This window comes from Musca vetustissima, unplaced genomic scaffold (genome assembly GCF_032173495.1).
Source record: "Musca vetustissima isolate MV318-11 ecotype Yass unplaced genomic scaffold, APGP_CSIRO_Mvet_v1 utg7535, whole genome shotgun sequence".
NCBI lineage: Eukaryota > Metazoa > Arthropoda > Insecta > Diptera > Muscidae > Musca > Musca vetustissima.
This window is the reverse complement of record NW_026877045.1, coordinates 146,419-158,366: the sequence shown is the minus strand read 5'-3', so window position 1 is coordinate 158,366 and position 11,948 is coordinate 146,419. Positions and strand designations below refer to the sequence as shown.

The following is an 11,948-nucleotide window of genomic DNA, read 5'->3' as shown; positions in this document are numbered from 1 at the left end:
ATGGCTGATAAAAATAAGGTAAGTCTTCGGAATTTATATGTTTCACAAGGAAGTAATTTATAACCACTTATTTCCCTCAGAGTAATGATGGCAAAGAGAAACGCCGCAAAGAATCAATTTTAGACTTATCCAAATACCTCGAGAAACAAATACGTGTGAAATTTGCCGGTGGCCGCGAAGCATCGGGTATTCTGAAAGGTTATGATGCTCTGCTTAACCTGGTGCTGGATAACACAATTGAATACCTGCGCGATCCCGATGAACCCTTTAAACCCTCCGAAGAGACAAGAAATCTAGGGCTGGTGGTTTGTCGTGGTACAGCCTTGGTGTTGATATGTCCGCAAGATGGTGTTGAGGCTATACCCAATCCATTTATAACACAATAATTGTGTTAGGCTTTTCTTCAGAAAAAAAAAATATTTTGGATTTTAAAATAGTTTTTTTTATATAACAAAAGTGGAAATTAAAATATGAATAAGTTTTTGTTAATAAATAATTATTATTTCTTAACGATAATGTACTAAAAAAATAAAAATAATAAACTTTCTTACAAACTATGATTAAGTACAAAATGAAAGGCATTAAAAATATAGCATTATTTTGAAAGGGGTACATTTTTAATCTAAACCAAATTCATTACGTATCCAGGGATATTGTGGCGGACACTCTTTACATGTGTATAAATAACGATCCTGTTGCAATACCCTACTCCGAAGTTTACACGTATTTGGTATATTGCAAACTTTTTCGTTGAGATCTAAGTGTTTCGGTTTACACGACCATGGCTCGAATTGATGTAACATATTTGTGCGGATCGGTGTACGCATCCATTGTATGGCTTGTTGATTGGTCACAAAATAAACATCGGGTAATTTTTGTAAATCATCTAAAAATTTCTGGAAAAGAAAAGGAGAGAATAGAGGTTTATTGAGAAAAATGGTTAGGAAACTTTTTTTGTGGAGATTTAATTTTTTTCAGAAAGATTGCTACTATACTCCTAGGTTGTTTGGTATTAGAAAATGGTATCTGACGCTATTCCTTTCCCGGCACATATTGAAATAATTTTTTGTAAAGCCAAAGGGGCTGTAATTTCACATTAAAGAATTGAATTTTGAATAACATATTAGGAGACATTTTTCAATGTGGGTCCATATTTTGTATATAAAACTTCTGTTTCATTTTAGATATTCGCTTAATCCCAGAGCCATTTTCCAAACGAAGTGGTAGTAATTTCGTATTCCGGGTTTTTGGAGGATAAATAAAATGTTCAATATTTTGACATAGCCCGATATAAAGGACTCGACATGGCTGTAATTTAGCATTACAGGTTCGTGAGACGGGGAAAAACTTCTTCAGAGAAAATTTTAAATGAAAGTTTGTATTTTGACATAGGCGTCCCATATAAAAGTCCCTTTAATTTAAAGTATTTGTAAGATCGTGGTTGAATATTTGGAATTTCGTTTCTTCCAGAGGAAAACCGTCCGTTTCTTGTTAACCTTAAGGGCCGCCTGACTATTATTAAGTTAAATAAATTGAATTGACAGAAGCGGATTCTCTCTCCAAAAAGTATTATTCAAAAGTCCGTTAATTAAGAAATCTCCTTCTAAGATATTGTTAAAAAAAATCGGTCTTTTCTTGCTAAATATTCATAAAAAAAGCTCCGCCTATATTGGTCGGACGAATCTATATATGGGAGCTAAATCGGAACCGATTTCAACAAAACTTGGCATATATCAATATAGGTCTAATTCAGTACAGTAAAATTTTGTCTCAATCGGATCAATATTAGCAGTATGGTGATCCATTTACATAAAATCGGACAAAACTATATATAGGAGCTATATCTTAATCTGAACCGATTTAAACAAAAATTGGTATATATCAATCTGGACCGAATTCAGTACTCTGTGCTTAATTTCATCTCAAGCGGACCAATATTGGGAGTTTGGTGCATCATTTACAAAAAATCGGACGAAACTATATATGGGAGCTAAAACTATTTGACATGTCTTGAATCCCATCATACCAATCTTTTAATTCCTGAATATTTTAACAGTTTTCAGGAAGTGACAATATTTTTTTTTTTGTTTCTGACAGCTATGGAAATGGCATACCATACCGACAAATCTTCTCGCCACCATATTCTCCAGCACAACAACAATTGTGGTTGTGACATTAGTAGAAACATATTTATCTATAAAACTAACGACAGAAATAAAAGAAGACGAATTATTAATGTTTATTTTAAGAGCGTCCTTAAGCCAGTACATGCCGTGTATGTGAAGAAATCCCCTTTTTTGGAATTCGACTCTCCAATAGTATTTTTCCACAAAATGTTTATCGAAAATATTATCATTCATTTAATATTATAAAATGACTATTAATAAAAAAATGGCAGACAACCTTCTATCTATAAAAATACAGATTCCTTTCCATAGAAATCCAGCTTCTATTTATAAAAGTTCAGCCTACTTTCCATAGAAATCCAATCTTCTACCAAAAAAGCTAGCCTTTGCATTAAATGCTCGTATTTTTTAAGGCTTCTCGATCTCCCTATTTCACACAACTCACCAAAAATGCATTCAAGTATTCCGCCTTCTTAAACCAATTGGCATGAAAATACAGTCCCAACGGTGCACGATTCGATAGATAATGTCGTTTGAAATTATGCGTCAACATACGATATATATCTTCGCCCGATAAATGTGGCGGACAGCTATCCACCATTGTGCAAGTGTATTCACCAACTTCCAACTGATTGATGACCATTTCCCAAATGCCAGGATAGCTACGCGATGGACAATTCTGTTTATTGCCAATACAATTGTGGGGCATTTTATAGTCCATTGTATATGGCCATAGGGGAGGATTCGAGAATGGTGCCACCATTGATGAATCATAAACGAATCCAAATTCTTTCATCATTAGGAATTGTCGATTCCAGCCGACACGTAGAAATGGAACACGCATACCGCGTATCTCTTCCATGCGTACACTGGCAAAACGGTTTAATATATTCGCCTGTCCCACCATTTCATCGAACCAATCTTCTATGGTGGCATTATGGGACCAAAACATTTCCGGTCCACGGTGCCTGTAAGAAAAATATGAATGTTTTATTACATAATTAAATTCTATATAATTCCCCCTACTACTTACGTCACCGAATGTACGGCAATTTCGTGACCATCATTCCACAACTTCTGTATATATTGATAATTTGTAAACGGATGTGAGACGAAGAAGGTGGCCCGAATGGGACATCCATTGGGATTGCGCCGCTGTCCCTTGAATAACACTTTCGAAAAGAGTTCCCAATTTTCAAAATTCACTGCATCATCAAATGTCAGCAATATCATTTGTGGCACCATGTGTGCTTCCAACCGCCCGGGTATTATGGTACCATCCTTCGAACAATGACAATCGGGTAAGTGGCAATTTTTTGGATCACATGTTTCGGCAGCATTTGGATCATTATCAGCATCACACCAACCCTCATCCGAGTCATCGGGACAATCAACAGAACCATCACAAAAATATTCCGACGGCAGGCATGTACCATCACCACAAGCCCATTCATTTTCCGGGCAATCAGCTTCATCAAGCAGGGGTTTTGGTACGGGAGTTTCTAAAGGGAATTTATTATTTTAATTGAATAGATAAAACGGTTATAATACCCACCTGCTGTTATATCACAATTATCCACATTTTGTTTAAAATCACATATCTGCCGTACCACATCGAATAGCAGACCCTCGGAACATTTGAAATTGAATACTTCACCTTCCAGACACAAATAGTATTTTGAGCATTCTGAACTCGTCCATATCTTGTGCACCGGCCTGTTGGGATCCCGATAAAATCGCACGATATCTTCGAGACACTCGACTTTATTCTCAAGACTACGTTGTGTAACATTTCGGGCATCTGAAAGTGATATGGGCGAGGAAATGTGGTTTTGTTAGATTTTCGAATTTAAAAATATTGAGAACTAGGAGACTTAAATTCAAGGCGAATATAGTGCAAGAAGGATCAGAGAGATAGTTATTTGGCGAACCTGAAGCATTGGACATTCTAAGGTCTTAGACAAATCATATAATAGAGAACGTATCAAGGACGAACCCTATTGAAGTTATAGGGAAATTATTATACATTATTCTTATTTAGTAGGAGGTTTTCAATCGGAGGTAGGATGTTTTCAATCGGTCCATTTTGTTTATCCGGAGTACCTTAAGAAGAAAATAGGGAATTGATATAGAATAAAAATGTATATGTTATATTTTTGCCAAGAGATATTCTTGGCCAAACTATAAATTTAGGTGGAATCTATTTCGGAGAAGAAGGTCAGAGTATCAAATAATTATTGTACAGGGTAAGTTAAAAAAAACTGCAAAAACGTCAAAAGCTATAATTTTTACATTTTCTTTTTTAAATTTTATTGAATGAAAGCAATAAATGTCGGAAATAGCATCAAATTTTAGTTATGGTGGCCACACCATCAATGGCCAGCTTAGATTTGTTGGCCAACCGAATTGGTCACCTTGGAAATGAAGCGTGTAACCATTCTTTCGAAGCGCGTTCTAAATCTTGTTTGAATGTCCAAGTTCTGCGATCAAAATGTTTACTTGCCCAAGGCTTTAACACACCCTACAGAATATTTTCGCGATAATTGTGGGCATTTATTCTGATGCCAAGGTCGAGTAATACGTGCAGAGAGCGACCATCCGCTGTTATGGCGGCCACACCATCACCATGGCCGGCGCTTGAGTTCTGGTGGCCAACCGAAGGTGCACATTTTCAGCTGACCTCTTTGGCAAGTAAACACGATCATTTTGTTTATTTACAAACTGCTGGACAACGAATGCTTTTTCATGGGAGAAAACTCGAAATTCGGGCGTTTACCACTTTCCGCCAAGCGAAATAACTGTAAAACGTGGGATATTGAAACCAACCTTATTGTTCTATTGTAGTTTCAATTCTAATTTATTTATGAAATATTCTGACTTAAGAACTACATAAACTAATCTAACTTAGCCTAATCGTATACACATATCACCAATATCTTTGTACGTGGACTTCTATTAATTCTTTATTATCAGTGAGGACACACACATAGATCTTATGACTGAATTAAGCACTTATCATAAAACCCCTTAAACATCATTTATGAAATGCAAAAATGTGAAGTGATTATAAATAAATACAAAATGTTGCCGAGCATGTTCATATTTTTATGAACAGCAGCTCTTTAGCTCTTTGAATCTATTTTCTTTCTGTGTGTGCGGTGTAAGTTCTTGCACTTTTTGGAATTTCAATGGCTTCACCCCGAGTTCATTTTTCAATATTTGCCGAATGAAATATTGCGATATGTTTAGCTCACGAGCCATTTTTTTGGACACTGCGACGTGGGTTTCGATCAAGTCGCTTCTTTACTTTTCGAACCATTTCTGCTGATGTTGCTATTTTCTTCCGCCCACTTCCTTGACGTCGCGCCACTTGTGGTTTTCCAGCGCCAAATATATTTTTTTCTGGAAAATTCTCACCAAAATGCTTTGGTACGCTTGTAAAAATGTTATATGCTGTCACTGGTATAATTTTAACAGCTGTCGATCGAGTGGCATATGTATCTTGCTGCGGAGCATTTGAGATCTGCAAAGTAGATATTCGAACGTTTCTAACTATTCCTTTTCATCCTGACACAGATGGAAGAAATCCACTTGTTTTCAACATTCCCCATTTTTCCAGAATAATTTTTAACAAATATAACCAATTTGTCAATGGTTTCATTCGGAGACCAATTAAAGCAGTGACATGTTAAAAAAACAAAAAAAAAAATCATGCAATGATCAACAAAAACGTTTACATCATTTTTTTTTATTTACTGCAATAAACAAACACTACCGTACAAGAAAAAACATTGATGTTGAATGAAGTAACCAAAAATTACAATTAACAGATTTCTTTATGGTTCGTGCAACAATAGATTAAAACAAGTCTGCCTGCCTGCCTGCCTGCCAGCATACATATGGACTGCATCCAATGAATGCTGCCAGTGACAGCATCATGCCAACTTCCAATCATGTGTGTGTGAGAGTTTAATTAGGCAAGTTTTAATTTTAATTACAGGTGAAAATAATAAAAGAGTATATATTGGTTTAACGGTGTAAAATATGGAACCTAAACAGAATCGGCTGAATGAAGACCCTCCATTGAAATATATTCAGTAAAATGTCTTTTTTTATCATTTTAGCCATGCCAGATTTTTGACAAAGCCTAGGAGAAGAAAGCTAGATTATCAATTTCATATCTTTCAAACTGTTTGTGTCTTCTGACACTAAGCGATGGTCATCTAAAGAACATATGATTAATTGTTTCTAGCTCTTCTTCGTCATCACTTAGACGACAGTAATCCTCTCCGCTGGAGTCCGATTTCGAAGTAAGGAATGTAATCTTGCAGTGACCTGTTATGATCCCCACAATGATTTTGATCTCTTATTATGCGACAACAGCGAATAAGTTCTGCTTTTGAGTTTATAGTGCACGACTTCAAAGCCTTGAGGGCCGCCTGACTATCGACATATATAGTCATCGGTCCCGTATTATCGGCAGTAAGTGTTTTGACTATCTCGGCCGCTTTCATGATTGCGAGGATTTCTGCTTGAAAAACTCTACAAAGATTGTTAAGTTTATATGAGTTTTATATTTTACAGTAAACGTCTGCACCAGTGACAGACCTGGCAGATGTAAGGAGCCACTAGTCTAGGATTTCCTACTAGGAAAATCTACTCTGATTTCTCAAGAAATCACAACCTGACGTTATGTTGAGGATACTAGCGTGACCATAGTTCAGCGATTTCCAGGCATCCGTTTCTCGTCTGGCAGCTTGGAATTCAATCAGAGTGTTCAGTGGTTGGACATTCAAGATCGCATTCAAGACTACCAGTGGTGTAGACTGCTATCACTCCATTTAGAGCGTTTCTCCACATTCCAATTCCCGGTCAAGTATTGTACCAAAGTTTTTTGCTTCTTCAGAAATGGATAGGGTCACACCTCCCAAAGAATGCAAGCGAAACTAGGAATATTACGTTTTCTAGTGAAGAGCACCAATTCTGGCTTTGTGGGGTTTACACCAAGACTCTTGGCGTGTGCCCAGTTGGACAGAGTTGAAAGGGCGCCATCCATAATATTTGAAAGAGTCATTAGAAATTTCCCACCAACCAGCAATACTATCGAATTTTAGCAGTATTTCATCCAGAAGCCACAGAAGGAGAGATATTACTCCCCCTGTGGTGTGCCTCTGTTGACAGATTTCTTCACGGAACTCTCTCCTAAGGATGAGTTGATAATTCTGCTTTCCACCATTCTACCAATCCAGTCCTTTAGAAGTGGTGTGAATGCTTGGCCTCTAGCGTCACATTGTTGAAAGCTTCCTCAATATCGAGGAACGCTGCCATGATGTAGCCAGAGGGCTCCATATTCTTCTCAATGCGTCCAACCACCTCATGCAAGGCCATATCCACTGATTTGCCTTTGACGTAGACATGCTGTGAGTTGCTAATTTTGCTTAGATCAATAGTATTTCTAATTTCTGAGTCTAGTAACCTTTCTAAAGTCTTGAGTAGAAAGGAAGCGAGGCTAATCGGTCTATAGGCCTTTGGTAGGGTATGACTCGGCTTTCGGGATGAAGGTCACTGTTACCTCTTTTCATAGACTAGGTATGTACGATAGAAGTAGACAACCCCTAAAAATGTAGATTATAGTGTTTTCTATCAGCTCCTCCTCCCGCGTCGCAGTGGCCAAAAAATTGGCTCGTGAGCTGAACATATCACAATATTCCATTCGACAAAAATGAGCTAGGGGTAAAGCCATTGAAATTCCCAAAAGAGCAATAACATCCACCGCAACAGAAAGAAAACTGGACTTAAAAGAGCTAAAGAGTTGCTGATCATAAAAATATGAACATGTTCGGCATCTTCTCTATTTATTTAAGATTAGTCTAAGTTAGATTAGTTTATGTAGATCTTAAGTCAGAATATTTCATAAATAAATTAGAATTGAAACTCCGATCGAACAATAAGGTTTTAATATCTCATTTTTCAGTTGGTCCTTCGAACCGGATTACAATAAAATCTGGTACTTCGAAGAAAGAACCATTATAACATACTTAAAAAGAGAATTGAAACTACAGTCGAACAATAAGATTGGTTTCAATATCTCACATTTTACAGTTGCTTCGCTTGGCCGAAAGTGGTGAACTACCGAATTTCAAGTTTTCTCCGATGATAAAACATTCGTTGTCCACCAGTTTGTAAACAAACAAAATGATCGTGTTTACTTGCCAAAGAGGTCAAATGTAAATATGCACCTTCAGTTGGCCACCAGAACTCAAGCGTCAGCCATGGTAATGATGTGGGCCGCCATAATAACCAATGGTTGCTCTCCGCTTGTATAAATCGACCTTGGCATCAGAATAATGCCGAATATTATCGTGAACAATATTCTGGAGGGTGTATTAAAGCTTCGGGCACACAAAAATATTGGCCGCATATCTTGGACATTCCAACAGGACTCAGGAACATCACGCGCCACGCAAGAATGGTTACAAAATGAGGTTCCTCGCTTCATTTCTAGCATTAAATGGCCATAAAAGTCTCTCGGATACCAATCCGTTGGACTTTTGTGTCTGGGGTATGTGGGAAAGCAAGGTTGGCACAAAAAAAAAACAAAGTGTCGATCACCTCAAGTAGGCGCTTCGCCGGGAATGGGCCAAAATACCGCAGAGTAACATTCGGGCAGCGTGTGACGGCTTTATTGGCCGTTTGAAGGTCATAATTCATGCCACAGGTGTCCAATTCGAACAAATCTAAACCTATTCTAAAACTTGATGCTATTTCGGACAATATTTTGCTTTCATTCAATAATATTAAAAAAAATGTAAAATTTATGGCGTTTGACTTTGTTGCAGTTTTTTTTCTCACCCTGTATACATACGCGGAATGACAAATGTAATATATTCATATTGTGGACTATATGGATTAGAATGGGTTTTAAAGTTCCGCCATAAACGTGGATATGTATTTTGAAATTTGTTTATGCTGAAGATTGTATACAATACGCCAAAAAAAAGCGCACATATACGTAGAGGTATGTATTCAATAACAACCCAAAATAAAAACCCGGCAAATCCGGTATGCCAAGGAAATACAAGTTAAATCATGCCTCACAAAAACGCCTATGATGCATTCCAATTAACTCATTTAAATCAACAATGATAATTCAAATATGTAATACTTGGCCCAAACACAACGCACTCCCCTCACACACACAAACTTAAATATACTACCAATAATATCACATAATCGAGCAAGTTGTGAGTTGAGTGAATGTGTCCAAAAAGAAAGAAATTACCTATTCCGCCGACAATCACCGCCATTACAATTAATACGACCAGAAACAGTTCAATAGCAATTGAACTGAACCAACCACTTTTGTGCAGCGAATGAGGCCGATTTTGTAGTAGTTGTTGTCGTCTAATAACAGCAACGGTTGGCGGTAGTCGGGCATAATGGCTCGTGAAACTTTTACAAATGTAATGATGGTCATGATGATGGCGACGATTATGGTTGCGGCTACCGGAAAACAAACGAAAATGAAGACAATCGACCTTGACTGTCATATCCAGATTTTCAGCATTTTTCTTACAACTGAGCGACATGTTGCTGTTGATGTTGCAGTCTTATTTTTTCCCCATAAAAAAATTGTTCACTTCGCGTATTAACTTGAAGCCCAATACAACAACTACTCTTCTTGTTGTTGTTCCTAACTTTCTTATTTTATTATGGAGAGGTTATAAGAGGGGCTCCTCCAAAATTAAATCACTATCTTGCACTTGGACCACACAAAAGCACACACACACTTTCAAACGTTGCACGACCGTTATTTTTTCTATTCACTTTTTAGTTGTTCGGATATGCGGGCAAATGCTCCATTTGAGGTACGATTATAGACTAAAGTATATTGTCATCATTCGGTTGCTTTTATAGACGCTGTGGATGATGATGGTGATATTCGTATGTGCATTTCTTCTCTTATGGTTTGAGGAAATTTCTCTGCATTCATTGAAAAATAAAGAGAAAATAATTACCGGTTTTGAAAATGGCTCAAAATTGATTCATGATTTTTCAATGGCAGACATTGATATTGAATTTTCCACAATAGCACACACACATTCAATGAGCGGTTTTTATCCTTCAGCCACATATACGAATGGATTATGATGCATTGAAATGCCGGATGAAGAGATGCGTCCGATCATTTTGGGTACCAAAAACCACCACCAAGTAATGAAAAACTCAGCGTATAGGGTAACCCTGCAGACGGTAGCAACACGTAACGCGATGGGGAATTATCGGGAGAAAAGGAGAGAGGAGAAACGTAAAATCGAGATGTACAGGAGTCAGAATGAAGTTCGGAAGTTTTACCATCGATTAAAACACTAAAGCGAAGGTTTTGGTGCAGGCACATCTTCCTGTAGAAATGAAGATGGAAACCTGGTGACAGATACAGGATATGGAAGGAGCATTTTGAGAAATCAGGTACGTCTCCGAAACACAAACAATGTCTTTCAGGAATTGAGACAATTGCGGTTTTTTATTTCTAATGCTTCTTAAATTTATTTGAAGAATTTTCATGGTCATCAAGACGTTTCATGTTTTATTTTTTAAATGCTTCAAAAAGATGTAAAGGTGTATTGATGCCACTATCGGAGGTTATGGATGGATGATTTGAGTTAAGTTCAGATGTAGTATAAATTGTTGGGATTTGTTGTTATCAATGTAGTTCGGAAGTGGATTAATCTGTGTATTTTCAATTGTTGTGGAGTTGCACAGCGAGTTTATATCAAACTCGAATTGAGTTGCATTGGACTCCGAAATATTATTGATTAATTCTGAATTTGTTTGAGTATCGGGAATGCCGGTGTCTGCTGACATGACCTTAACACTATGAGCTGCGATGTCTGTTATTGCCCTGACCTTCGGGGCTTTCTTTCAGCATCCTTTTTTGCCTTTTGGCTAATTTTTTCTCGAGTTTCACAGTGATTGGACCTTGAATCGTGTGGGGGTAAAGGGTATGTGTACCCATTTTCTAAAATAATTTCATCGGGCTCATGCCAGACCATTTTCACATGTTCAATTATGAATGTGAAAAAAATAGAATTCTAATGATTTTTCGCTTGAAAAAATTTGCGCCTCATATTCGTTCAACGGTTCTTCGCGGTTTTTTTTTCATTTTTAACAGCTAACATCCCCAACAACAGATGTAGTAGAAGTCAACAGATTAGTATGAGAGCGCAAGCGGAAAAAGTGGCTAGACCACCTGAAGCTCTGCAACATTTTAGCCGCAACAAGTAAATTGTGGGCAACGGTTATGTCACTCTCGAATCCCGGAAGGAAGGATGATAGAACGGCTGGCACGTTTAACGACGTAACGCTGACTGATCCGAAGAGGTGCGCGAGTTTTTTTAACCGGCACCCGAGAGTGACACGGCGAAAAGGAGTATGCTTCGTCGTATTAGAGCCCTCCGAGCCGAGGAGGTACCACCAAAATTTTCGAAGGATGGTGTTGCAGATGTCATTCGAAACGCTAAATCATCCAAAGCGTTGGGCACGGATGGAATCTCAATGATAATGCTGAAGCAAATGGATGAACCTGGAGTGGAGTACTTAACTGATGTTCTCAACCTGTCGTTAGCCACCCACATTGTTCTTGAAGCCTGGAAAATAGGCAGGGTGGTCCCGCTACTGAAGCCAGGCAAGAATGCCAGCAGAGGTGAATCGTACAGGCCGATTTCCCTTCTGTCTCCAGTAGCAAAGACGCGTGAGTCAATACTCCTCCCTCTGATGAGAAGTAGGTTTCCAGTCCCTCAACATCAACATGGATTCCGGAGG

At 37.8% G+C, this 11,948-nt stretch overlaps 2 protein-coding genes across 2 annotated transcripts; one reads left to right on the top strand and one right to left on the bottom strand.

The window, feature by feature from the left end:
- On the top strand, positions 1-427 carry LOC133321550 (U6 snRNA-associated Sm-like protein LSm7). Its single transcript, XM_061530635.1, has 2 exons — positions 1-18; positions 81-427. The coding sequence occupies exons 1-2, from the start codon at positions 1-3 to the stop codon at positions 384-386; spliced, it is 324 nt and encodes a 107-aa protein (XP_061386619.1). The 3' UTR covers positions 387-427.
- Positions 428-611: 184 nt separating this feature from the next.
- On the bottom strand, positions 612-4,073 carry LOC133321545 (chitin deacetylase 1). Its single transcript, XM_061530630.1, has 5 exons — positions 4,058-4,073; positions 3,682-3,927; positions 3,160-3,628; positions 2,572-3,094; positions 612-896 (listed from the first exon to the last, which is right to left on the bottom strand). The coding sequence occupies exons 1-5, from the start codon at positions 4,071-4,073 to the stop codon at positions 618-620; spliced, it is 1,533 nt and encodes a 510-aa protein (XP_061386614.1). The 3' UTR covers positions 612-617.
- Positions 4,074-11,948: the final 7,875 nt, after the last annotated feature.